We start from the raw sequence: 25384 nt of genomic DNA, 5'->3' as shown, positions 1-25384 counted from the left end.
ATGACAGCTCGTGACACTCGTTCAGCTCTTTGAGCGCCTCATGTGATATACAAGTGAGTACACGGTGAATATCCACATATTTTACCTTTCTTGGCGCGAGGCAGTCAGTCAAAGGTACCTTTGAAAGAGGCCTTTTTGATCAATGGAACTTTTTTTCTTCTTTGTCTTCAATTTTTCTCTCACTCGCCTCAACCTGCATTGATATTGGGGTGCAGCCTAACTTTGCCCTAACGAGGTTTAGCGGACTATGCCGCTCCCTGCTTTGCGCTGACATGTGCTGTAAACCGGCCAGTAAATTCGTAAATTCTGGAGCAAAGCGCGCCGTTCCCCGCGGCCAGCTCCCTAGCAAGGAAGGTTTCAAGGGCTTGCAAGGGCTATAGCGAGTAAGTAGCACGAGTGAGAAGTGAGCTGAGGCTTGCTGAAGTGAAGCCGTAAAAAATGCCCGGCACATGCACTTTTTGCTTTGATCCAATTACTAAAAATATTCAGCCTGTGGCTTGGCCGGCGGCTTCCTTTTCCGCTGCTTCCTTGTTTTCTTTCGCTTCCCTTTCTCTTCTTCCTCTTTACACCTTTTGGTGAAACAAACACGATACCCTTGGTTCTTTCAGACTCTCCCTTTTGACAAAAAGGACACTCGCAAATGCCTATACACCAAACCTCTGATCTGCCCACATCGTTCTTCAGGTACCAGATGCGTGTTACGAGCCTTCTTGAATCCCAGCGTCAAACCGAATCCGCGCATCGTGTAGATCCGGAGCGCCGCCGTGGCACGCTTTGAAAGCCACGAGATTTGCGACAGGAGTTGACAAGCTCCTAGCCATCGCAATTTGTCACATTCTAATCTCGACACAGTGGTGAGCCGCATTTCTTGTCATCATGATCAAGAAAGCGAGCTCTCCCCCAAAGGCGCTATCCACAGTACGTGGTTTCCAGATCACGCCAGTGGCCTCTGGCGATGAGGATTCCGACAATGGGATTGACACCCCACGCCTTTCAGCTCATCGAGGCCGTCCGCGCATCGATGATGTTGTGAGCGCTAATTGCAGCCCGATTTTGCGCGGCACGGCTTCGCCAAGAATCTCGGGAATCGCCAAACTACGTTTGCAAATGGAACCTTTGAGCCTTGACCCGGGATCGCGCTCGTCATCCATGTCTCGAAATGGCAGCCGCCTGAATTCTTCAACAAGCCTGGGGCAGATAAGCCGCTCCCAGAGCCGAGATGGGGCCCGAAGTGAAACCGGCAGTGAGCTTTCTGATGGCGGGTCGACTAGTTATGAGGTCAATCTGGAGAACGACTTCGTGAGCGAGAGTGTGCGCGAGAGATCTTTTATGGGAACCCTGGAAGGTGGGTTAAACCCGAGGCGCAAGATGACGTCGGAAGATTTTGAGCCGCTTCGATGCCTAGGTAAAGGAACTTATGGCACAGTCGTACTGGTGAAGCAGCGCGCAACCGGAAGGCTCTACGCTCAAAAGCAATTCAAGAAGGCGTCTCTAGTGGTTCACAAGAAACTGGTTGAGCAGACCAAGACGGAGCGGCAGATCTTGGAATCAGTGAACCGGCACCCTTTTGTTGTCAAGCTATTTTATGCCTTCCAAGACCAAGAAAAGCTCTATCTGATTCTGGAATACGGTCAGGGAGGAGAACTTTTTACTCATCTTAACACTGAGAAGATGTTTTCCGAGTCGGTGGCCGCCTTTTACATGGCTGAAATGCTTTTGGCCATTTCCCACCTTCATGACACTTTGGGTGTAGTGTACCGTGATCTCAAGCCCGAAAATTGCCTCCTCGACGCAGAGGGCCATCTCTTACTGACGGATTTTGGCCTATCAAAGGTGGCAGTCGAACAATCCGAAGACAGCTGCAACTCCATTTTGGGCACCGTTGAATACATGGCACCTGAGGTTATTCTGGGGAAGAAATATGGCAAAGCCGTGGACTGGTGGTCGTTTGGGGCTCTCGCGTACGACTTGATGACAGGAAACCCACCTTTCCGGGGAGGGAACCATGCCAAGATCCAGGACAATATTGTCAAGCAAAAGCTCGTGCTACCTTACTACCTCAGCCTGGATGCCAAAGATCTTCTTACCCGGCTCCTGAGAAAAGACCCCAACAAACGACTAGGTGCTGTGATGCCCAAGGATATGCAGACTTTGAAGAAGCATAGATTCTTTCGCAAGATTGATTGGAAGAAGCTAGCCGCACGAGAGATGGAGCCACCCATCCAGCCCATGATCACCGATCCTGAATTGGCAGAGAATTTTGCGCCTGAGTTCACGGAGCTTTCGCTGAGCCCTACAGTCTCGTCTAGGGACTTTTGGCCGGCTAGTCCATCCAAAGATGACATGTTTGGCGGATTCAGCTTTGTGGCTTCGTCAAGCCTGCTGGAGAGCGGGGGTTACTTGGCAAGTTGTTAAAATAGACTAGAGACGATGCTGTAGAAGCATTAGTAGCAGCAGCATCGGCATTTAAACCGGCGTTTATTGGCGGGGCTCTCTAGAGAGTAGGATAGACAGTATTGTCTAGATACACGCGCCCAGGGGAGATTTTAGAGATTTTGGTTTGTTTTCATAGTTGGTAGCTGAGTTAGATAAATGGAATACTCGGTATGTTTGACGGTCCTGGCGCATTGCTACTAGCTTCAACCTGCTATCGTACTCGTATCCTCCAAAAATATGCATCACGATAGACTTGTGTTCTTATTTTAATGATGACGCGTCCCTGTCGGGACGGAGCTTCTATTGCTGATGAAGTGCTGGGGTTGATCTCGATAGTGTGGCACACAGGGGTGGTGTTACAGTCTCTTCCGGGAATACCATTCGGCAGTGAGGATGTTCAAGTATAGGCTCCGAGCTTGTACAAGTCATCAATGTTTTGAAAGGGTTTCAAGCTCTCAGCGGTTCTGTGTCAGCACTATCTCCCTTATCATTGATGTTGATTCATGAGAGAAGATGTAGAGAATGGTATTGGACAACGATAGAAGTGATTCCACATCGTCGGAAAAGAAATGGGAGGTAAAGCCTAATGTAGACAATGTTGGAGAGAAACATGAGTCTGGATTGGGCTTACTGGCCGTTTCTTTCTGGACGTTGTGCCTGTCCTGAATTAGCGGTATCGACATGTATTGCCGCTTTGAGGCAGTTGATAATATCGGTCTTATTCGTTGAATTAGCGGTATCATGATGTATTACCACTTCGAGTCAGTTGTCGATATCTGGCTTATTCATTCGCGCAAACTTGCCGTGGCTGAGACTATAAGCGTTGGAATTGTTCCTTAGCATAGGATAGAAGATAGATTGAGCAACTAGTCCGCAGATTTGAGACTACTCCGTCTTCTAGTGAGTAATATGGAGTGTGTAGGATCGGGCATGATCACATATGCACACCCCCCCCTGGGCATCATGTGTCGGTGATAACAACCTTGAAGTTGACGGCACTTGTCTTGTAGTTACGTAGACGGGAGCGGAGATAGCAGAGAGATCCGTCACTGGAACCCTATAACGTGAAAGACATTAATGTAGCCGAAGCTGGAGGCGCAGCGTTGCTTCCAGGCACGAGAGACACAGTAAGGGGCACGTAAGTGGTTCGTCGTGAGATGACATAGGTATGTCAGATTTGGAAACAAAGGGAGTGAGATGAGGTTGCTGTGCTAGTAGCTAGTGGGAAGATATTAATGGATGGGACATTTGGATGCTTGAAGCAGAGATGTTTGGTGGGATTGCAGTATTAGACGTCAATATTGATTGTGAGATATAGATGAAGCACCGTTTTTCTTAATCTGCCTTACATACCTTAACTGTCGATGTATCACTGGATCTTTTCTACCATTTCCAGTTGGTGTTAAGGAAAGGGACTGGAGTATGTAAGACGGCACTTGGTACCCAGGCATGTAAATCGGGGCACTCGGAATATGGAGTGGTACAACGTAATACTTTGTGGGGGAGAAGCTGAAGTCTTCAATTGCGGAAGGTGCTATTGGCCCGAAGAGCTTGCAGTTGCTCCATGTAGGTTCTCTAGGTACCGGACATTTCTTCAGACGTTTGTGAACTTTCTCTTTACCTTGCACAACTTCGGACTCTTTTGCTTCGTATTTGACACCTTGAAAAAAAGTTCAAAACAGCCTTTAGGCTTTGACAAAGGTTTGCATAGTCTGCTCGCTACCCTGCTTTACGAGAAAGCCACCGCGTCTAGCTTGCCATATCAGGTAGCGGGCGCCAGCGCGGGATGGCGCCGCTCAGAACGAGGCAGTGCTGGCAGCTCAAAGAAGCTTTCGAGGTGCCCGTCTTTAGCTGGCTTTACACGACAAAGAGGCGCGATGGCAATACGGCTCAACGCAGTGGCTGGAGAGCTTAAAAAAAGTCAATGAATATACCGGCATCTTGATCGCGATAATCGTCATTTCACGGCAGAAACGACAGAAACAAGATCATCGCAATCAGATCAGGAACCGTTACAGGATGCTCAAGGTCAGAACGAATCTGAAATTCAGATGTTGCTCCGGGTCGGGCAGTTAGATCCTCCGGCGGGCCAAACAGGTCAGCACTCAATATCTGACCCATACCATGTATTTGAGATACCTATTCTCACTACTGTAAGCCACTCCGCGTTCTGTTGCCGCCAAGCTAAGGGCCGGAGCACAGATTTGGGAAAAAGAGCGAAGCAGAGACACGCCCACGCCTCTACGAAGTACCTACTGGTTGCGCGTCTGGGAGCTGCTCTGCGCCTCGCTTGTGACACTCAACAAGAGATCGCCAGGCACTCTTCCTTGTCGTAGTTGTCAGCACGTGCCGTCTCTACCGTCGGTCTGCTGTGTCAAGGACTTGTTTCGCAGATGGATGATAGATTGCTCCGCTGAGAAGGCTATATAGAACAGGAGAGCTGGGCGAAGCGAAGAAGCGTACGGCAAGATTAATGCCGGCATGATAAAGATTTACATCAATGGCGTCGACGTCGCCCCCAAAGATAGCCTCTGCCGTGGTGGCTTGAGATTGGGGGAACAACTACTGTGCTGTAAGACGGGAGGCCTTGTGCACGAAACACGCACGGCGATTCAGCAGAAACCATCAGCACCCCTGGATGCCTGTTCTTCCAACCAGCGTCCTTGATTACATTGAGGAAGTCTCCCACTGGTGCCAACAAAAACAGAGCCAAGGCCCTAACGGGATAATGCTGTCTTATTCCAACCTGCATGAGTGATAACCCGCTGGTTTGGGACTGCAGAGTTGGGGTGTGCCCCCGCTAGAGGCAGCCTCATTTGGTCAACCTGCGATCTAGGCCATGCTCCCCTCAACTGCTACTGCCCAATGTTAGCCTGCTCTGCACTTGAAACTAGTGCTGCGAACATGACGAGCGTGGAGGTAGTTGAATCCATGTCATGTTCAATCCTTCAACTACTCTTTTGGCCAAGAGATGTGCGTACCTACAAGGCTCGTTTCGTCATCAACATCATCATTGAAATCATCAATGGTCCGGGTCCGGCTTGTCTTGTTTCCAAGCCGGACAGATTCGAGCGACTAATAGGTATTCCAGTCTAATTTCTGGACCCATCTGGGTAATCTAGTGACGAAGTCAATGCCCATCTGGTGTAAGGCTGGGGACTGCGGTGGGCTTGCAAAGCAGCTAGAGGCCCCGGAGCGAGGAAAAAATAGAAACAGACTTGCAGGGGGAAGATGCATCAATGCGTCTCGACACACCCCTTCTCACCCCTTGGGGGGAGCCGGACGAGCCCGAGACGTCCCTATCGTTGTCCTAACGAAGGCCTCGAACATTTAAGTATTCAATGCTCGCTCCCTCTGCCGATGGCTAGAAAGACGCTTGTCAACAAGCAACTAGTGACATCCCGCAGCGACGCCTCTTATCACACAACTCCTGGCGGGTGTTATAAGTTAGAGCGATTCCCTTCACACCCCCTCTCGATCTTATCTCCTATATTATTTCATATCATACGAACGTCTCAATACAAAGTGTAGAGGCGCATTTATAAACGCGCGGGCATACATCATGAGGTTCTCACGAAGCACGGCTTTGGCTGCTGCTGCCACCGGTCTCTGTAAGTCGCATCCGTCTGCTCCGCGCCTTTGGCTATAACTTGTAATTAACAAGAATTGCGTAAGACATCGGCGCCGCTTCCGCCGTCACAGCACCATTCTGTCCTACCGACGGCGTTTGCTTCGAATGGGGAGTCCCTGAGGCCTCGGCCAAGGCGGGATCCGGCGACATCTACTTCCAGCTCAAAGCTCCCACATCTTGGCAATGGATCGGACTCGGTATTGGTACTCAGATGGATCACTCACAGATGTTCATCATGTACCAGGACGGCAATGGAAACGTTACGCTCAGCACGAGGCCGGGTGCCAACCACGTCATGCCCACTTACAAAGCCAGAAACGACGTCACGCTCCTGGCCGGTTCTGGTGTGGTTGACGGCAACATGGTTGCCAATGTGAAGTGCGGCAATTGCACCAATCTTGACCTGACGGGCCAGTCGAACTGGATTTCGGCATGGAAGTCGGGAGATGCCTTGGATTCGACGAACCCGGCGGCCATTATCACACAACACGATAGCATGACCCAGTTTCACGTCAACTTGGGCCAAGCTAGCATCAGCTCCAACGCGAACCCCTTTGTCGGCTCCAGCAGTGACAACAGCAGCGGCGGAAGCTCCGGCGGAAGCTCTGGCAGCTCTGGTGATGGCAACGGCGATAGTGATGGTGATGGTGATGGTGGCGCTGTATCAGGTGTCACCACCAGCTCGACGAACCAGACTCTGGCCAGTGCCCACGGCATCCTCATGTCGGTCATCTTCGTTATCATGTATCCGCTCGGCGCTGCCTTGATGCCTCTGATCGGCAAGTGGTATATTCATGCATCTTGGCAGACTATTGCTTTCCTGGGAATGTGGGCTGGACTTGGACTTGGTGTCACCATCGCCAGAAACCAGAACGTGGTATGTCTTTTCTCTTAATCTCTCATTACGTGTACCATTCCGAATTTCCATACTGACAATCTTCGTCCTTCTAGTTCTTTGACCAAGCTCACTCTCGCTTGGGAATAATCCTCGTTCCCCTCATCAGCCTGCAGCCCCTCTTTGGCTTGATTCACCACATCAACTATCTCAAGACGCAGAAGCGTGGCTTCTTTGGCCACCTTCACTGCTGGTATGGACGCGCGCTCATGATCATTGGCATTGTCAACGGCGGTCTCGGTTTACAGCTCGGCAACGCCCCTACACGTTACATCATTGCCTACTCGGTCGTGGCAGGCGTTACTACGCTGATTTACCTGGCTTCAATTGCTCTTGGCTGGAGCCGAGCGACCAGGAAAGAGCACCAGTCGAAGCAGGAGTATGCATCGGTGGCGCAAGCCTCGTAAGAGGGTTTATATACGGCGAATGTTGTGATTATACGATGCGGTCTGGGATGAAAAGCGTTTTGAAATAGGCACATGATGCCATTGGTATACCCCCGTTTAACATACACAATCACAGACGTGCAAATACGTACAGCATGTCTGTTGGCGTTGGGACATAATATTTTTTCTTTTTTTGAATTGGGAGAGTCGGTCGCTTCTGAAGGATAATACGGACATCCGAATGAATGGTTAATACCGAGTATATAGAGATGTGTAAGCCATCATGTTTGCACGGGCAGCTTAGGCCTTTATGATATCATTAATTCAACATTTGAAATTATTTTTGAATGCAACAAGTCTTTGCAATGTGGTGAATGATAGGTACGTGTAATGTAGTCTTGGATCATGTGTGTGTGTACTAGTTGAATATGGGGAAGTGTCTATCTACCAATTCAACTGGACCGAACCATGTTATTTGGAGTTCTACGGTACTACCATTTGAAACTGCCACTGACGTCTGATCAAGCCTTGATGCCCCACATCTTGCCCAAGGGAGCTGTTCATTTTGGCTGTACTGTAATGCAAGATGCTTGATGGAGCTCTTGCTGGCCCATTGAGCTTTGCTGTGCGTACATGTAAGTGGCTCCCCTGCATAACTGACGCCGCCTAGTACGAGTACATGGGAAGTAATTTTCCTACTATAGAAAAAAACAATCAGCGACCAAATCAATCATAATATGTATATGCTGTAGAATGCAAGGACATATCCATTGATGTTTATTTGCCGCAGCCTGTACTATACTCATATAGCATTGGATGATATTCAGAATCGAGCTTCTGCGTGGCCTGACGTCGTTTCCGGGATCTACGCGACTTCTCCCGAGTCACGTGCAGCTCTCCCATCTCCGCAAGCTCCCGCTAAATCCCAGCGACCTCTCCGGCGCTCTCAAGCACTGGAACAGCTCAAAAAAAACAGTGGGAATTAGTGGACGTAGTGGCTCCCCATCCCTCAAAACCTGAGGCACCAAGAAAGAAAAAAAAAAAAGTTGCCGCAGCCCAGGCACAGAGCACCAAAAGAGGAAGAAAAAAAGCCCGGCGCTCCGCGTGACGGGCTGGCTGGCCATGCTTTAGCCGGGGAAAGTCTCCCAAGGTTCGGCATCACGATTTTCACAAAACCCTCAGCCTGTCTCCATTCCTCTCCCCCCCCAAACCTTTGTCCGGGTCCGCCCTTTTGCTCTCCGCCAATTGAGCAACGCCCAAGCCATTTCAAGATGCTCAGCCAACTGTCCCGGGCCTCTGTAAGTATCACCCTTCCGTCCTCCATCAATCATCCCAGCCGATGCGAAAAACCCTCTCCCTTGGCTGGGCTTTTTGTCCACGTCGCCGCCATCGTCATCTTCGCCCCTCCCCGCATGCGATGCGATGCGATGCGATGCGCTGGCCCGGCATAAGCCTTGCACACCTCAGCACGGGACTGTCCATTGCTAACTGGTTCTTGTTTCTGTCGATGTAGCGCGCTGTTGCTGCTCGCGCCGCCAGAGCAAATGCCGTCCAGGTGAGGGGCTTCATTGCCCCAACCGTCTCACGACGAGGTATGGAAATGCGCCTTATATCTTCCCTTTGTGTCCAAGTCAATCCATCATCTGCTGTCGGCCCGTTGTCAACTTGGAGGTGGCCTGTCCTTTCCACTGCATTTTACATTGGTTGGGAATTCTTAAGAAGCTCTACATCTGTTTTGTCACTTTTTATACCCTCAAATGCTATAGCCGATACCTCCGATTGCTACCTTTGTTCATCTGGCCACCTTTGTCACAAGGAACTACCTTCATCAAAACCATCAGCCTCAACGACCCGAGATTCCTTCTTCGCCGAGATAGCATGACAACTCGAGCAACAAGCGTTGCGCTATTTCCCGCCACATCTGCACACTCCAGCTTAGCTAAACTAGCTTGATATACATGACCAAGGCCAAATCAACCAGAACGTGTCAACTAACGCAACTTTCCATTTTAGCCGACTTCGTTCAGGAGCTCTACCTCAAGGAGCTCAAGGCCTACAAGACCCCCGCCGTCAAGGAGTCCGATGCTGAGGGCCAGGTCCAGGTCTTCGCCATGCCCAAGACCCCTGCCTCTCCCGAGGAGGCCAACCTTGCCGACAACCTCAAGGCCTACGAGTCCATGGCCGTTGAGATCGAGGGTCAGGATGCTTCCGCCCAGTCCGCCACTGGCGTTGCTCAGCTGCCTGACTGGCTCGAGGCCGAGGAGGAGGAGGAGCCCCACCACTAGAGGATCGAAAACCGCGCTCTTGAATGAAAACAAGGAGAGAAAATCCTGTCAGCTGGGTGGAATAGAGAGGGGAAGAAAGAGAAAGAAGGGATAAATCGTCAGTTTAGTGCAAAAAGCTCACTTTTTTGACGCTCAGCGGGAGTTTGATATACGAAAAAGAGTGGAGGATGAAGAGACGAGAGAGAGAAAGAGCCAGGAGGGGGAGGCAGTGGCATACCGGACAATCCATAATTTTCTGGTCGGGCTGATTGCGGCCAGGAACAAGGATGCCGGTCTTGTCAAAAGGGATACTTTTTACATATCCCATTGTACATTTTTCCTCAAACAGCCCTCGATTCAATGTAGGACATTGTTCTGAATGCCAATATCAATCAAGATATGCAAACTTGCATGTGTGCCCGCCTCTTGTATAGTGACGAACTTCACTTCTCTTTATAGTGAACAATAATCTAGGATGAGTTGTTTCCAAAATGAACTGCCTCAAGGCCTCTTGTGGTAGATGCCCAGGAAAAACATAATCATGCGGAATCTCATCAACGGAATCTCATCTACGGCAATCACTTTTGATTATAATGATGAATAGCAATATTGACCTCCAACTAAGATGATGACTACACAATAATCGACACCGCATCATTTCGTGGGGTCATCATTCCGGCAAATGATATTAATTAAATATATATACGTTTTCCAAGATTACTAAAAGCTCCCTTCTTGGGTTATTACTCTCTCATCGTTCGTTCATCATGAATTTACACACACGCGCCCGAGGCAAAAGTTCACCGAATTGGCGCGCACGAACAAAAGACATGATGAGATGCAAGGCGGCATGGTCCTACTAGCCTAAGGAAGAAAAAGAAAAAGAAAAAAGTAAATGCTTATTTGCTTTTGTTTTTGACCCTCTCTTCTGTCCGAGGTTCCCTTTTTTGTTACATCTTGTGTGTGGTGTGTGAAGTCTTCTCTTTCTTTCTCTTTCAATGCCGGAATAGTTTTTTTTCTCTTTGTGTCTTCTTTTTTCCATTCTTATGTTCTGGAATCTGCTGCATCAGACTTGTTACACATTTGTGCGAGCAGTCTGGCACTTTGAGTCAATTCCATTTCATCATCATCATCATACATCTTCGGGCTCAACCTGAACTCCAGGATCCTTTCCTGCACAGATAGCCATGGAACACAACGAGCAAAATGCAAAACCCAACCAACCCCTTGATGCAATTCATGCCATGATTAACCGTTTGTATCGACATCGTCGTGGTTGTTTTTCGGGATATCAATTTCTTTTTTCCAGGTACAAAAGTCGACCTGCAATTGCCATGACACGAAGGAAAACTAAACAGGGGAAAATAAACAAACGCCATGCAAGCCCTTCCACTCCCGTGTGCCGGTAACCAACCAATATGCCATTTACGGGTCAAAATGCGCGCCTCCAACCATTTGTTCGTCGTGTCCAGATTTGACGATGCCACTCATCCTGTTGGCCTGTCTGGGGTCGATATCCTCTAGATTATCCCAGTCATCGTCACCGTTGGCGTGAGCGTCATCCATATCTTCGTCGTCGTTTCTCGATAAGTCACGCATGTGATCATCCAGTGCACTTTCATCAACGTAGGTGAATCCATGAAAGTTTGCCTGCACCGACGGTGAGAGCGGTGTGGAGGCGGCGTATCCTCTCGCCAGTGCAGCAGCCCGCTCATTGAGAGAGCCATTCTGGTCTAGGGCGGTAGTGAATTCTGGGTCGAAATATGACACATCCGTTGCCGACTTCAACTTTGGCTTGAAGGGTGGAGAGATGAGCTTCTTGGCGAGGAGGTTCCAGTCAATGTCGTTGAAGAAGGGGTGGCGTTTAAGCTCTTCAGCATCGTCCGTTGCTCCTAGTCTGTGTTTGGGATTTCTATTAAGCAACCCCTTGACAAAGTTGCGGCCCTCCTGAGATAGTGTGTCACGCGGGAACCGAACCTTGCCAAAGGCAATGTTCTTGTACATTTGCTGAGTGTCCTCGGCGTAAAAGGGGCTCCATCCGCAGCACATCTCAAACACCAAGACACCGAGCGACCAGAAGTCGACCATTTTCGTGTATCCTGACTCATCGAGAAGGACTTCAGGTGCGAGGTATTCTGTAGTTCCACAGAAGGTATTGGTGGTGTCGTTCTTTGTGAGGTTTGCCTTGGACAGCCCAAAGTCGCAAAGCGCGATGTGACCATTCGCATCTAGGAGAATGTTTTCGGGCTTGAGATCTCGATAGACAATGTCGTTGTTGTGGAGATGCTGTATTGCCAAGATAAGCTCGGCGATATAAAACTTGGCTCGCTTCTCATCGAATCGGCCTTCCTTCTGGAGGTGCCAGAACAGCTCTCCACCAGACATGTAATCGGTCACCAAGTACAGTTCCGATGGTGTTTGGAACGAGAATTTCAGTCCAACGATGAACGGTGAATCAGACGTAGCTGTGCGAACGAGAATGTTTCGCTCCCCCACGGTGTGTGCAACCTCCTTCTTCTGGACAATGACTTTCTTCTGCAAGACCTTCATAGCATAAATTCGCTGGGTATCCTTCTTTCGAACTTGGTAGACTTGGCCAAAAGTGCCCTTGCCGATGAGCTTGAGGACCTCGAAGTCGGTGGGACCGAAGTGCTTCCTTTCCGTCCTCTGGTAGGTGACCTCGACAAAAATCTCGCCCGTCGGAATGTTGTCGACAGTGGTGTTTGCGTGTCCTTGCAGCGCGAACCACCCCTTGACAGGGCTGTCCTTTTTGGCCTCGAGGTTGACATGGCCCAGGAAATCCTCTCCATTTGCGGCATGGTCATATACCGAAACGTCTACCTGTAAATCCGAATCGACAACATCGCTACAATGGCGGTTAGCATTACCACTTCCGCGGTGGACGGTGACGACGACTGCCAGTGGGACGATAAATAAACTTACAAGACAGCTTCTGCGTCCCACTTAGGACTTGAGTAAAGGGTCCGGGAGGTTCGGTTGCGGAATGTGTTGTAGTCACTAATGCTGGTGTTGCTGCTCTGACGGCTGCGCATTGGAATCGCCATCGGCCTGCCAGAATCGCTTACTTGACGCTTCATTGGGATTGCGCCGAGACCAGCCGGTGTTCCTATGACATGTTCCTCCTCCTCGATGGCATGAGGTCCACCAGAGATGAGCTCACTTCGCTGGAACACGGCCACGACGTATGGGTCACGGCTCTTGCGAATTCCTCGCGCCTCAACGATCTTGATGGTCAATCTCCCCTTGGCCGACTGAGCGGCTCCAGAGTTCTTGGGAGTCTGCGTGCCACTTGTCTCGGCGCCATCAGTTCCGGATCCGTTGGGAGTGGTGTCCCTGCTCTCTGGGGCTGGTTGGGCTGTAGAGAGGGCCCTGGTAGGAGTGGGCGGGCCGCTCTTGAACATGATACCACGAGTTAGCTCTTTCAGTCCTTGAAGCGAAAACCATTTAGTTTGAGTTGTGCCAAGCTCCGCCACATCTTGCGAGTGCAGAGTTGGAGAAGAAGACCTGTGAGCTTGTGTATGTGGCACAGGATGAGGAATTAATGCGGCGGCGGTATCTGAGAAAGGACGGGTAGATAATTGGGAAAGAAGTGGACGATCTTGCAAACAACCCATAGACTTTACTGTTTCCGAGCGACTAGAAGCGCCTGATGAACCGGCACTCCTAATCTCCTCGTCCGAAAAAGTAGTTTCTGGTGCTGCAGACCTCGTAGAAGAGGAGGAAGAGTGTGAAGTGACGGAGGGTAGACAAGAGTTTGTTGATCCCGTCAGTTTTTCCTGGCTAGCGCGCGTGCGAATAGTCAAGTTAGACTGCCGGGAGCAACGAGCTTCTTGTCTGCAAGGCTGAGAGCTTTCAGCATGCTCGAGTGACTGTAATTTTGTGGATAAGGAGTCCAGCAACTGCTGGCCTTGCATCGGGGCCGAGGGCACGCCTCCCTCCGGTATTGACATTGTAGAAAAGCTCTCCTGGCTTGCAGGAAGGTCTTCACGAACCTGGGCAAAGTAGCTCATGATTCCGGGCAGGCGTTTATCTTGAGGGTCGGGGTGAGGAGTGGCTATGCCGGATCGAGGGGTTTCAAAGCCGATGTGATCCGCGCCATCCTCGTCCGTCGCGGCGGTTCTTGTGGATTTGTCAGTACCCTGCATGGTCAACTGAATTAAGGAAAGAAAAGGCGAAAAGCAACGAGGAAAAATATGATAAAAAGATTTGGTTAGGCAAAAAATCAACAATGGCGCGGGGAAATGGTTGATTGAAGTGGGAACACTAGTTCGCGGCTGGCGCCAAGGAAAGGATGGATGGGAATTGAAGTCGTGATGTGCACTAACTCGTTAGGGGGAAAGATTGATTATAACGGACGAGGAAAACACGGAGGCGGCCGGCCAGGCAACCCGGACAGTCCAAGGGCTGAGCAGTCAGAGATGGGAATTCCGAGAGCGGATCCGGCTGTACAAACGCCGGGCGCAACAGGCGCGAAGAAAGGGGAATGACGAGGTGAAATTTGCTCCGGTACGGCCACTTAGACGAGTGGGGATATCAAAAACTTGGTCAAGGCTGGAAGTAGAAGGCCTAAAAGCATGCATGCTGTGGCGGGGTTGTGCAGAAAGTAAGGGAAAAAAATTTCAAGAGGCTCTGGAAGCGCCAAGCGGCCGATGGTCCGGACAGTTTTGAAAGGGTGTCTTGTTCTTTACTAATCTGCCGTAGAGTGAAACAGAACAGATTCGCAGAATAAGACTCCTGCAGTGACTGTGAATCGGAGGGGTCGACCATGAGTCAGGAAATTGGCCAGATGAGGCGCTCAAAGGCGGACGGGTAGCTTTCCTAGCCGTATCCTGGTTGGGCCTGGATATGAGTTGAAGCGCCAGGGTATGACGAACATGGTTCCGCAAAATAGCCGTAGTTTCCAGGACAAGCTTGGTTCCATGTAAGAGAAGTTTTTTCCCCTTCGATTGGCATGTGCAAGCGTTTTCGGGTTGCCCGCAAGGACGAGTGGTTGATAGCAGTAAGCTCATAAGACACCCCGCCACAGGCTTGATAAGCGTTGCGTGAAATGCCCGTCTCTTGGCTTCCATCGGAGCGGAAATGCTGTAAGGCGGAGCATAAACTGGAATATGCCAGAAGCACCAGAAGCACCAGGCAAACCACCAGTCATTGGCTCACGTAGTCGAGTAACGAGACATTGTTGAAGTTGTTTCAATGCCCAAGATCGGGTGCTTTGTGTCAAACCCAGCGCCACTTGCGCGCCAGATCTCCACCGGCAGTTGAGTCGCAGTCAAGGTTGATTTCCTCCTCCTGGCTCGACGGGAAACTGGCAAAAAACAAACAAGTGAAACAAGCAGATGAGGTTTGATTATGATTTGCTTTGTCCCACTCAAATATGGCCCATGAAGAGCTACTACTTGGTAGCTCGCAAGGCTATCGTGGGAGAAGATGATGGCGGGGCCAAGCCGCTTCGCGGAACGACACGGAGACTTCCAGAGCGCGGGATAAAGGGCTGAAAGACGGACAAAGACACAAGGACAAGACAACCAAACGTACTTTGACATCATTGCTTGAGTTGCCCTCCTCAGAAGGTCGTAGCCACCTCCGGCATGGGCGCTTTCAGGGCCAGACATGGTGAAGCCGCGGGGGGAACAATCGGTATTGTATACTCAAGGCTACGCCAGCGGACTGGATAAGATGGGATGGGCGGATTCAGCGCCGTTTGCAGTCGGATGGCGTCGCGCTCGCCAAGGGTCGGTCGAGGGAAAGGGAGTCGACACCAGGAGCGGTGATTGCGCAGGAAAGAAGACAAATACAGTAACAAGATTGGGTGATGAGGGATGATGGGAGCAGCGCGTAAAGGAGCAGGAAAAAAAAGTTGTTTGGTAATGGATGGATTCTTGGGGCAAAAGTGAGCCAGGCGAAGAAGCTGCCTGTAGGCGTCAGTCCGAGGACTCGTACAGTAGGGCCACTGACTGCTGGTCGCTGTCGCAGGGCCCCGTACAGTGTGTGGGCCGGCTAGCGGAGGGCTCGCGGCGGCGGCTGTAGGGGTGGAGCGCGCTGTAGCAGTAGCCTCTGTCTGCCAGCTCCCCTAGCGCCAGTGCGGCAACGGCATTTCTATGGCTCTTCAGCCTGCAGGCCCGAAGACAACATGGAACCTAAGACCCCCTCCCAACTTCTCAGCCACCACCAGCCAGGCCGTCATCCACTGCGGAGTTCCCACGCGGCCGGCTGCTAGTTGATTGATTGAGCGAAAGCGAGCTGGCGATGGCGGCATCGCGAGCGCGCTCCTCGCATCTGGCCCAGCCCGCCGCCTAGCGTGTACCTGTACCTGTACCTGTACATGTACTTAAACGAGTCCTGCTGATCAGCCAGCCAGCGATGATGATGATGAGCTGAACCGAAACACACAGGTCATCGACTGGGACTGCCAAGTGCTAGCCTCAAATCAACTCCAGGGCTCCGTATTCGCATCCGGGGTTTGCAGAGTGTTGATGGTTATTATCCCGTGTTGGGACCGAGTGCAGGTACCTACAGATGCAGATAGAGGTACGGGATCTTGGGCTCAAAGATGGAGGACCAAAAGTACCACCTCAGCTCGCCCCCCTGCCTCTGTGCTGTTCAATGTCTCATCCCTTCACTGCCTTGCCTACATGAGGTAGCACTAATAAAAAAATAAACACCTCAAGTAAGGTACTGTACATGTCGTGCTGCGTCGCAAAAGGTGAATAACGCCGGTTGCCAATACAGACGTGGACGCCGTGGAAACGAATAGACTCGGCAAGGCGGTGGCTAATAAACTTGACAGGGGCCTGCTTCCGAGATCTTGGCCCGGGCGGCGAATCAAAGCATCACCGCCGTTCAAGGTTTTGAAGGGCTCGGGTACCGCGTTTCCCGAGACAAGGAGGAGCAGCTTCTGTCACCATTACAACGCTACAGGCCCGGCCGCTGGCGATTGATTTGCCGCTCAACTGCAGCATCGCGTTTTTGGAGTCGGGGGCCCTTTTCTTCACCGAGTGGAGATGACCTGCGTACCAGTACAGCACAGTACTGAAGTCTTTCATACAAACGACTGGAGAGAGCATCGAAATCCACATACTGTGAGGCGGGGCTGCAGATATTCACCGTCCCTCTCTTTACCAATCAATCCAGGTACGAGTACACCGTCCATCAGGCGCTCAGCTCTCTCCCTACTACCTAGCAGGTATGACACGTGTGTTGCCGTTGCCGTACATCGCATTAGTTGATTAGTACATGCGAAAACGTCTGTTCTTGGTGGCGGTGTGAGTCAAGAAAGACGGATGCCGTGCTGCTGAGGAGCTGCAACATAAGTCCCGGCAATCTGGTAATGGTGTCCACCATCCAGGTCTAGTGAGAGCAACTCCCAAGCCACTCTTGTACCCGCTATAAGCTGGACAAACAGCGGAGAGCATCAAGGATCCCAGCTTGATCTCTTCATGTTCCGTTGCTCAAAGCAGCCTTGGGCATACAATCTTACATGGTGAGCGATAGGATCGGGCGTCACTGGCCGGTTATGGTGGTCTTGAAGCCTCGCCTCCATTCCCCAGCCTAGTGAAGCAAGGGAGGCTTGCGGTTCTCTTCTTGCGATACTAGCCACTTGTTCCTTCGTAACGTTAGCCAGTGGCCCTCAAGTATCACATTTCCTTTGGCCTCTGGGAGGTTTGGGGTTTTGGGGTATCACACGCACTGTCCAGTGGAACTTGTCCCGCCACCTCCCAGCCAATAGACCCGAACCGATTGATTGCCAACGAAAAATGCCTACCAGAAAGCCGCGAAAGGGTGTCCTGCAATATCTTGATAGTCTATGAGCTTCAAGCACGCTATCGTGTATTACCGATGTCTCGAAACACGAGGTGCATGTACTTTGCTGCAGAGGCCATATCACAAGAAACTCCAGTAAACAGCATCCATCTGTACAGTGCAAGGCAACGACTCAGCCACGATTCAAGTCTTGCCACCGCAGCTGTCGCAATGTCTGGAATTTGTGATTGATAATTTCTCCATTGCCTCTTTACACTTGCGACTCGCTAGGCAGAAGTCACCAACGACCAACACGACCAGCCGCCAAGGTCGTCTAGGTTGGTCTGGCGCTGTCCAGACCCAATCTACCTGAGGCGGAAAAAGAAAAAGACTCGCATTTTGCCACGCCATCCCGCATGCACGAGTTACTCCAAGAATGAGGGGGAAAGGCAAGGCAGGGTTAGCTCTTTCGGCAAGGGACTGGAAGAGGCTGCGGGCTCAGCCTCGTCTGGCTGCAAATCAGCTGACGTGGGATCACATCTTGTAGTTACATACATGATGCATTCTTAGAGCTGATATCAAGACGGCCGTATTCATTGCTCCATCGCCGTGACTAGCGGTGGTGCCTGTTCATTACCGGCTGCGCACTGTGCCTCTGCATCGCTGCCTCACAATCAGTAGAAACGAAACTCGCTGTGGCTTGAGTGTGGCACTTGAGTTTTGGTTCTTCGACTCCAACACTGAAGCACGTCGTGAGTATTCCTACACGTGGAATAGTGTTATCGCCGGTTTCGCGTTAGCCCTTAAGCATTGCAGAATTATCTAGTGCCCTTCTAGCCTCTTCTCTGCTCTGCTCTCGCCAAGAGCGAATCGAGAGATACGACCATTTCATAGCGCCGCTGGCTTGCTTTGGAGTGGCAATTCGTCGGTAGCATATCTGTCACCGATGCCATCCTGTAGGAGGCCATCGTGAGCCATCGTAGAGCAATTTTCTTGTATCCCTCGACTCTGGGCACTGCACGATGTTACTCGAAGTTGGGTTTAGCGTGACAGTGTGACAATCCCCGGGAGAGATCGTTGAACCCACCTTTTATCTCAGAGTGTGGGAGTGACACTTCCTTGAACTACTACAATAGACACAACAATTGCCCAGCGCGGACATGCCGAAAGCGTGCCTGGACATTGATTTCGGGGAACAGCTGGATGCTCAATACCTAATGCAACGTTGCCAAGCCAACGTGACAGGAACCCTTTTACTTACTATGAGATGGTTCTATTGTTCTATTAGAGCTGCCAGCCATCGTATGGCGTCAAGAGCGAAATGAGAGTAAAGCACACAGATATTGAGTAACATCCCTGTTATCGCCGGCTACAGTCGTAAAGAAAAGCTGTTTAATCAAGTACAATACAGCCCTTTATGCGTTGTCGTTACATCGTGAAATGAAAGCCTCGCCAATTCCCACCAAATGCCCACCATACTAAGTATCTAATATCCCATACCTAGGTAGTCTTAGTAGAACGATGCTCCTTAATGATAGCCAGCCACTTCTGCTCCATCTCGGGCGTCACACCCCTTGGCCAGTTTTGAGGGTCTGACGTCTTTCGTGGAACCAACGGATCTACATAGCGGGCTTGACGCAACGGATACACTCGGTCAGTATGTGAAACACAGGGGAGCACGGAGGCACGCGAATTTTGGAGACTGGACGAAAACGACTTACTGATGTGGAAGTGTTGATCCAAAAGTCGGCTCTTGATAGCCTCGCCGTCTTCCCTGAGCCTCTTGGAGGCGTTTGAGGCTGCAGGTGCCGAGGGACTCGATGCTTCAGCCATGGCAGTTGAGAAAGAGGCTAGCGAGAGGATGCATTTAACTGGGCAGCCCATGAGTTGACTTTATGGGGCAGATCTGGTTTCGTACCTTTTCTTATCAGATGGAAACTTTAGAAACCCCAAATCTTGGGTATCGTCGTCTAAACTATGTAGGCAATGAGGTGCTTGGTTAAACTTCATGCCAGCCAAGGGAAACTCTCTGCTGTCAATGAATTAACTGCAGAGCACCTTAAGAAGTTCCCGCCCCACCAATTGGCTCCCCGCGGCCGGAAAAGGATCCAGCGCAAAGGAAAAAGTCCGAAAATAGATACCTACATATACTTTCAACGGAGCGCCCACGCTGCAGAATTTACCTTCGTAAAGGGCCACAGCCTCGGTACTTTGCAGGTACCGCGCGTCAAAATTATAACCACACAAACAAATACCAACCTCGATAAAGCAAACTACCTGCTTCCTCTCGAACATCCCGACGAGCGTTGATCCATGCAGCCACGGGCTTCGATGCGCAGATTTACGTAGCTGGACAAGGGCGTCAAGGCAGCCTAGAAGCAAAGAGCACACGACGTTGAAAGACTAGAATTTGCTGTGCGGCAAATGCCTTTGAAACAAAGTCCGACGACGAGCATACCCAAGTTATAACATTCGGCTCCTCAGCTTCGAAGCTGTCCTTCACGCTTCCATTGCTTATTAGCTTCAACCAATCATTTTGATCATTCATTCTTTCAGTTAATCCTTATACATGATGAACAGGGCAGGCGGCGTTCCCGTTCCCGATGCCTGGGACGACGACTGGGAAGCTCAAGCTGACCGGCTCGACCGCAAAGAACCGCAGGCCGTTCCGCAGCCCAACCTGAGCAGACAAGAACGCATGCAGCAGCACGCTGAGGCGAACCGGAAACTATGGGAATCAGCGTATGGAAGATGCTTTCACAAAACGGAAGTTGCCCGTGATGATTTCTTTGCTGACTTTTGACTTTGCTTTGCCGCGGAAACAGCGATTCGACGACAGAGACCTTCCACTACATTGAAGCCAACGGCGGCGGCGTCCCTCTCACCACTTCTTTCAAGCCCCAGGTCAAAGTCCTCAGCCGCAAGCCCGTCATCGCCAAGAAGGACCCCGTCACGGGCCTGGCACAAATGTCCCTCGACGACGGCGACGACGGTCGGCCGCAGCAGGCGCAGATGACGCCCGACGAAATCCGTGCAAAGCAGAAGCGCGACCGCGAGGAGAAGCAGCGGCGCTACGACGAAGCCCGAGCAAAGATCTTTGGCGAGTCCGCCCCTTCGTCGCGAGGGTCGTCGCCCGGCACAGGCACCGTTACACCTCCGAGGACTGAAGGGCGAGGGTCGTACCGTGGCCGTGGCAGGGGGCGCGGTGGGAACTACAGCGGCGGCTATAGCTACGGCAACAACGGCGGTAGTGGCAGTAGCAATAACAACAGCAGCAGTGCTATCAATAACGAGGGCAGCGGGCAGCAGTTTGAGCCTCGGCGACCTGCCGCTCAGCCCGGACCTAGGAGGGAGCTATTCGACCCCAGCTCTTCCCCGAAGCCGGAATCGATCCGACGGGGAGGCAGCGATTCTCCCATGCGAGGTCAGGGGGGCCGAGACGAGCACCAAGCAATTCGAGCGCCTAGAGGACCGGATGGAAGTGGCAGAGGAGGCTTTGGCTTTGCACGGCGTGGCGGCAGCAGAGATACTTGAATCGTTGCTTCATTATTTCTATATAAAGCTACCTACCACCCACCGTCAGCTTTGCCGGCCAGCTGAGCGGCTCTCTCGGTGGCTGTATCCTTTCCAACGTCACTAATCACCTCACGATAGCTCGTGAAAGCCAGTCTATCTAACCCTATACCTGTCATGCCGGACCAGTACGCCAGGGTATCATCTATATACGAGTGGGAAATGCCGCCAACGACCTTCTCGGGGCCACAGCCATTGTGTTCGACCAGCGAATCTTCGCCCGAGAAATATGCCTCATCGATTTCTGCTAGCCAGTCCTTCTGCTCCTGCGGACCTGGCTTCTCCGAAATGTTCTTGCGCTCAAGAATCACGGGATCGTCGACTTTGATCTGACCACCACCATTAGTGCAGCCGCCGGGGCATGCCATGACTTCAACAAAGCTATAGTCGAGAGAGGCGGCTTTCCCTGCCGGGCGGCGAGCACTCCCAAAAGGCTTTCCGCCAGGCATGCGGGACGGACGGGCCGGCTTCAAACGCCTGACGAGATTTTGAATATTTCTGAAGCCATAGTACCGAGCGGCCTTGAAAATAGGCTCGCCATTTACCGTAACAAAGTATTCGACTACATCGACATTACGGCCTCGGACGATTTGTATCTCAGAGCCCGGCGTTTGGGCAGCCCGGGTTTGGAGAATGTGGTGTAACAGCCCGCCGGACGAACCAGCTACACGCGAGGGCTTTCTTGAGCCCTTGCTTGGAAATAGGAATGCCTGGAGTTTTTCATCCGGGAAGGGTATTGAGGGTGTGAGGGATGATGCGGATTTGGACATGCTAAAGAAGTCGAGTCCCCTTGACTCTGCCAGCATCAAAACCTCTTTGCTCGTGATAACGCAGTCGACGTCTCGAATTCCCTTTCCAGGCAAGCCAGAGCGCGCCCACACTTCATCGGTGAGCTCTTCCCGACTGGCCTCGAGCTTCTTATCGAAACAAGGCATGATAGCCACATGCCATATTCTACTGGGCGGGATGCCCAGCTTCCGGCTCAGCGATGTTTTCAGGATGGTGCCCATGAGGGCCTGTGGCGACTTGACTTTGGATAGATGTGGTAAAACATATGGATGAGTCTTTTCTGCATAGCACACCCATCCGGGACATGACGAAGCTAGGATTGGCTGTGACGGCCTGGAGACGCCCGGTGTGGGGGAAGAGAGGACCTCGGCTGCACCGAGCGCAAGAGTTGCATCTCGGGCCACATTGATATCGACCACCCACTCGAAAGAAGTATTCCACTTTCCTCCTTTTGCAAGCCCTTCTGGACCCCGTAACAGGCTCTCCAGCATATATCCGGCCTGGCTCTCGGTAACGCCTGGCCCGCATGCAGCAGCCAGGTTTGCCCTTGTTTGGGAGCTTACACTGGCTACGAACAGCTTCGCGTCTTCATTCTCCAGACCCTCGACTGTGAAATTCCCGCTCGCATCGGGTCCTACTACGCGCAGCGCCGGGGCCGCATCGAGCGTTGAAATGACTTCGGTGTGGCTCTGTAGGCTGACTAGGATGGCCTCCGCGGATGTGACGCAGCCGGAGCAGGCTAGGCAGTCCGTGAGAGAGATCTGAGCGGGTGTGGCATTGGACGACGAGGGTTGCTGGCCATCGAGAATGACTTCGTTTTCGTTGGCAGACTGCTGGGGTGCGGCGGGGAGGGTCTCGATGGGCTTGATGCAGGCGACTCCGGGGGAGATGAAGTCGTTGAGATCGTCGGCGGAGAGGATGGCACTCATGGTGCGGGATTACGGCAATGCCGTCGCTTTTTATATTCTCGAGATGGATAGGATAACCAGTAGGTTGTTTGTTTGACTTGGATTCTTCTCTGTTGTCCTTTCGGTGCTTGTTTGTGAATGTTGTATCCAGGCACTTATTGCAGGTGGCGAGTTTTGCGATTTCCGTGGCGCACTTGGTTTCTTGATAAGCACGTGTCGGAGTAACCAAAGCAAACTTAGTAGCAAACAGCCAAAGAATGAAGGAAGCTCTACAAAGTGAAGAAATTAGAGTCTCTTTCTTCTTTTGTATCTCAAGAGATGCAACAGAAGCTGAGTCTGGGGCGTCGCGCAAATGAAAAGGCGAGGATTTCAAATCCAGTTTTGTACTAGAGAAAATGAAGGTACGAAAGTATGAACGCAGCGCAGCGGAACTTGAAAGATTTAGTGGGGATGCGAAATCGGCGGGTTGGGGTTTTGGAGGGGGTCCGTCCCGCCTAGGATTGTTTTTCCGAGGAAGCATTATTAAGAAAGTTGGTGCTTTGATATTTATTAGTATGATCATTTGGTTAGTTGAAGCTGTATAGAATATTGTTTCTATTTAGAAAGTGATTATCACAGTTATGATATTTACGGCGAGTAGAGAAGACGAGAAGCTGTATCTCATCTGCTGACGAAGAATGTGATACTGCCCTAGCAAAGGCCGAATAAGGATAGATATCAAGTATTATATTCGTATTGACAAAGGAAGTCAGCCATATTGAATCATCCTTTGGTATATTTCATTGCTATCTTACACCATGCGACCAAAGAAAAACCTGAGAGCACATCCCACTCTGCTCCCTTGCATACTATGTATCTAAAGTCGGACTTCCATGCTGGCCCAGAGAGTAAAGAAGCGCAAGGTAAAAGCAATAAGAAAACAAACAAAACACCTGATAGTAAAAGAAAATAGAAAGAGACAAAGATCAAGATTACGGTTGCTTCTAAGCCCGCCTTGCGTGTCCTCTGATAAAAACTCCCAAAACTCCCCGTTGCATTCTACATGCACGCCCATCTTTTTGCTTCAATCCCTTCCAGCCCCGTCCGATGGTCCTATTCACCGAAATTTCTACATCCAGCGTTTACCGTATTGCAAAAACACAAATTCCCGCGGAAGACTGCGTCCCTCAAGCTCCTATTCCTTGTCAGCAGTCGCGGAGACGGCTTCTTTGTGAACGCCATTGCCAGTCTCTTCATCTCTTTCCTCCGTGCTGCTGGGGAGCTGCACGTCAGCAGCGCCAGAGATGATAGCCTGACGGCGCTCATGCCAGTCCACCTCGCTTTGAATGACCTGCGCCAGCAAAACCTCCTTCTCGAGCCACTCCTTGTAGTAGAGATCTTCCCACTGCTTGCACTCGTTCTTGAGCGCCTCTCCAACCTCCTCTGCCCACGTCGCCTCCCAGTGGCACTTGCGCCATAGCTTGGCGAGGGGAAGTTCGAGCTCTTCTTCGGTGAAGAGCTCCGACGTGAGTGCCGTGAAGCACTCCGACGGAGGAACCTCGCCGTTGGCGTCGTCTCCGTCGTCTTGTCCGGCGGATTGAGATTGAGGAGTTTTGATGATGATCTTGAGCTTTCCGGTCCGACCTGTTGGCCCTGATTGCATAGATTTGGGCACGGGGTCGGATGGTCGGAGAGCTTCGGTTTCGTGAACGGTGCGCATGTGTTTAGCTAGGGCATCGGACCTCGTAAATGAGCGGTCGCATTCTGTTGAGCAATCAGTTAGTATGGCGGATAATATTGTATGGAGAAGTTGCGAGTCTAAAAAGGAGAAAAGCAGAAGGGACATCGCTCCCCAAAAGACACATACCAGGCAGATAGCAGTAGAAGGGCTTCTCTCTGGTGTGGCTCCGCATATGAGCCTTCAAGGCATAGCCACTGGCATGAGGCAAACCCTTTCGGTTGCAGCTTCGCCATTCGCACGTGTACTTCTTCTGACGGTTCTCAATGTGCGAATTGTGAATGTGCTCAACCAGCTTGTCCATGTTGCCCTGGTCCCCTGCAGGGCAGCCGTCCCAGTCGCAGATGGTCACCTGGTCCTGGAAGTCTTCCTCCTCCAGCCTGGCGTTCACGGGGGAGCTCGGGATGTCGCCTGACGTGTCCGACGATACGTCCGACATGCCCTCGAGAGGATCGGGTTCTGGCACCGGCTCGTGCTCGGCATCGGGGATCACGGCCGACGATGTTGTCGAGCCGGCCTCAACTTTTTGGCGTTTGGACGGCCGTAGCGTCGTTTCGTCGTCGTGGAGATCTTCTTCGTACGGCTCTGATGAGTCCATTGCTGACGATAATGGCGAGTCTGGGGGCGAGTAGTTTGGCGCCATGGTGGTTTGGCGCGTGTTGCTGCGGTGGGAGTAAGATGGCGAGTCGCGTAGAAAAGAGCAGTAGCGCTCTCTATTAAAGTTTTAGAAAAAGATGAGGGAGGAGAAAAAGAAGAAACCAAGAGCCTTGAAGGCAAAAGCAAAGGAAATCGAGGGAGCGCGCGATGCCCTTGCGCTGGCGAGGGATCAATTGATGGCTGATGCGTAGGTTTGGAATAAAGAGAGTGTCGTCCTGCGTCGTCGGAAAATTGGCCTGGCTGCGCTTGCTTGCCCAGTATTCATTCTATACAGGTACCGTCCAAAAGTACATAGCCTCGCTGATGCTTGGCTGGATCAAGCTAGGGGGGCCTTGCAGCGTCGCACAGTGTGAACCCTGAAAGGCAA

At 51.4% G+C, this 25384-nt stretch overlaps 11 protein-coding genes across 11 annotated transcripts; 5 read left to right on the top strand and 6 right to left on the bottom strand.

Annotated features, from left to right (window-relative positions):
- Positions 1–876: 876 nt before the first annotated feature.
- Positions 877–2415, top strand: M431DRAFT_3690 (hypothetical protein; the record flags this gene model as incomplete). The annotated part of the gene is made up of 1 exon (XM_024914620.1): positions 877–2415. One exon carries the CDS (start codon positions 877–879, stop codon positions 2413–2415), a length of 1539 nt encoding a protein of 512 aa, XP_024776206.1.
- Positions 2416–5998: 3583 nt separating this feature from the next.
- M431DRAFT_79988 (iron reductase domain protein) lies at positions 5999–7369 on the top strand (the record flags this gene model as incomplete). Its single annotated transcript, XM_024922887.1, has 3 exons — positions 5999–6047; positions 6112–6944; positions 7019–7369. 3 exons carry the CDS (start codon positions 5999–6001, stop codon positions 7367–7369), a joined length of 1233 nt encoding a protein of 410 aa, XP_024776205.1.
- A 739-nt stretch (positions 7370–8108) lies between these two features.
- On the top strand, positions 8109–8576 carry M431DRAFT_506282 (hypothetical protein). Its single transcript, XM_024918783.1, has one exon. The coding sequence runs from the start codon at positions 8122–8124 to the stop codon at positions 8332–8334; it is 213 nt and encodes a 70-aa protein (XP_024776204.1). The 5' UTR covers positions 8109–8121; the 3' UTR covers positions 8335–8576.
- Positions 8180–8989, bottom strand: M431DRAFT_380265 (hypothetical protein). Its single transcript, XM_024914699.1, has one exon. The coding sequence runs from the start codon at positions 8670–8672 to the stop codon at positions 8358–8360; it is 315 nt and encodes a 104-aa protein (XP_024776203.1). The 5' UTR covers positions 8673–8989; the 3' UTR covers positions 8180–8357.
- On the top strand, positions 8889–9633 carry M431DRAFT_80977 (hypothetical protein; the record flags this gene model as incomplete). The annotated part of the gene is made up of 2 exons (XM_024922993.1): positions 8889–8940; positions 9362–9633. Coding segments are annotated over 2 exons (324 nt in total), but the record flags the coding sequence as incomplete, so codon positions are not given.
- A 1404-nt stretch (positions 9634–11037) lies between these two features.
- On the bottom strand, positions 11038–13778 carry M431DRAFT_3687 (hypothetical protein; the record flags this gene model as incomplete). Its single annotated transcript, XM_024914619.1, has 2 exons — positions 11038–12478; positions 12556–13778. 2 exons carry the CDS (start codon positions 13776–13778, stop codon positions 11038–11040), a joined length of 2664 nt encoding a protein of 887 aa, XP_024776201.1.
- Positions 13779–14593: 815 nt separating this feature from the next.
- Positions 14594–15375, bottom strand: M431DRAFT_380334 (hypothetical protein). The gene has a single exon (XM_024914700.1). The coding sequence runs from the start codon at positions 15243–15245 to the stop codon at positions 14787–14789; it is 459 nt and encodes a 152-aa protein (XP_024776200.1). The 5' UTR covers positions 15246–15375; the 3' UTR covers positions 14594–14786.
- A 3271-nt stretch (positions 15376–18646) lies between these two features.
- Positions 18647–19394, bottom strand: M431DRAFT_506278 (hypothetical protein). The gene is made up of 3 exons (XM_024918782.1): positions 19292–19394; positions 19095–19223; positions 18647–19004 (listed from the first exon to the last, which is right to left on the bottom strand). The coding sequence occupies exons 2-3, from the start codon at positions 19204–19206 to the stop codon at positions 18874–18876; spliced, it is 243 nt and encodes an 80-aa protein (XP_024776199.1). The 5' UTR covers positions 19207–19223; positions 19292–19394; the 3' UTR covers positions 18647–18873.
- Positions 19395–19813: 419 nt separating this feature from the next.
- M431DRAFT_380194 (hypothetical protein) lies at positions 19814–20923 on the top strand. Its single transcript, XM_024914698.1, has 2 exons — positions 19814–20115; positions 20199–20923. Exons 1-2 carry the CDS (start codon positions 19943–19945, stop codon positions 20905–20907), a joined length of 882 nt encoding a protein of 293 aa, XP_024776198.1. The 5' UTR covers positions 19814–19942; the 3' UTR covers positions 20908–20923.
- A 16-nt stretch (positions 20924–20939) lies between these two features.
- Positions 20940–22664, bottom strand: M431DRAFT_80551 (hypothetical protein; the record flags this gene model as incomplete). The annotated part of the gene is made up of 1 exon (XM_024922957.1): positions 20940–22664. One exon carries the CDS (start codon positions 22662–22664, stop codon positions 20940–20942), a length of 1725 nt encoding a protein of 574 aa, XP_024776197.1.
- Positions 22665–23371: 707 nt separating this feature from the next.
- Positions 23372–25251, bottom strand: M431DRAFT_518267 (hypothetical protein). Its single transcript, XM_024920364.1, has 2 exons — positions 24490–25251; positions 23372–24386 (listed from the first exon to the last, which is right to left on the bottom strand). The coding sequence occupies exons 1-2, from the start codon at positions 25001–25003 to the stop codon at positions 23818–23820; spliced, it is 1083 nt and encodes a 360-aa protein (XP_024776196.1). The 5' UTR covers positions 25004–25251; the 3' UTR covers positions 23372–23817.
- Between the last annotated feature and the right edge of the window lie 133 nt (positions 25252–25384).

The sequence above is a fragment of the Trichoderma harzianum genome (genome assembly GCF_003025095.1).
Source record: "Trichoderma harzianum CBS 226.95 unplaced genomic scaffold M431scaffold_4, whole genome shotgun sequence".
Classification (NCBI taxonomy): Eukaryota; Fungi; Ascomycota; class Sordariomycetes; order Hypocreales; family Hypocreaceae; genus Trichoderma; species Trichoderma harzianum.
The sequence above is the reverse complement of the archived record's forward strand: the minus strand, read 5'-3'. Positions and strand labels throughout refer to the sequence as shown.

Bases quoted from the DNA above. Each gene is read 5' to 3' on its own strand.
- M431DRAFT_380334 (XM_024914700.1), bottom strand. From the start codon at position 15,245: ATGTCTGGCCCTGAAAGCGCCCATGCCGGAGGTGGCTACGACCTTCTG.
- M431DRAFT_506282 (XM_024918783.1), top strand. From the start codon at position 8,122: ATGTTTATTTGCCGCAGCCTGTACTATACTCATATAGCATTGGATGAT.
- M431DRAFT_380265 (XM_024914699.1), bottom strand. From the start codon at position 8,672: ATGGAGGACGGAAGGGTGATACTTACAGAGGCCCGGGACAGTTGGCTG.
- M431DRAFT_380194 (XM_024914698.1), top strand. From the start codon at position 19,943: ATGATGAACAGGGCAGGCGGCGTTCCCGTTCCCGATGCCTGGGACGAC. The intron at 20,116-20,198 runs GTATGGAAGATG...CCGCGGAAACAG, and splicing joins CGGAAACTATGGGAATCAGC to CGATTCGACGACAGAGACCT.
- M431DRAFT_506278 (XM_024918782.1), bottom strand. From the start codon at position 19,206: ATGGCTGAAGCATCGAGTCCCTCGGCACCTGCAGCCTCAAACGCCTCC. The intron at 19,005-19,094 runs GTAAGTCGTTTT...CGTTGCGTCAAG, and splicing joins GGATCAACACTTCCACATCA to CCCGCTATGTAGATCCGTTG.
- M431DRAFT_518267 (XM_024920364.1), bottom strand. From the start codon at position 25,003: ATGGCGCCAAACTACTCGCCCCCAGACTCGCCATTATCGTCAGCAATG. The intron at 24,387-24,489 runs GTATGTGTCTTT...ATTGCTCAACAG, and splicing joins CTTCTACTGCTATCTGCCTG to AATGCGACCGCTCATTTACG.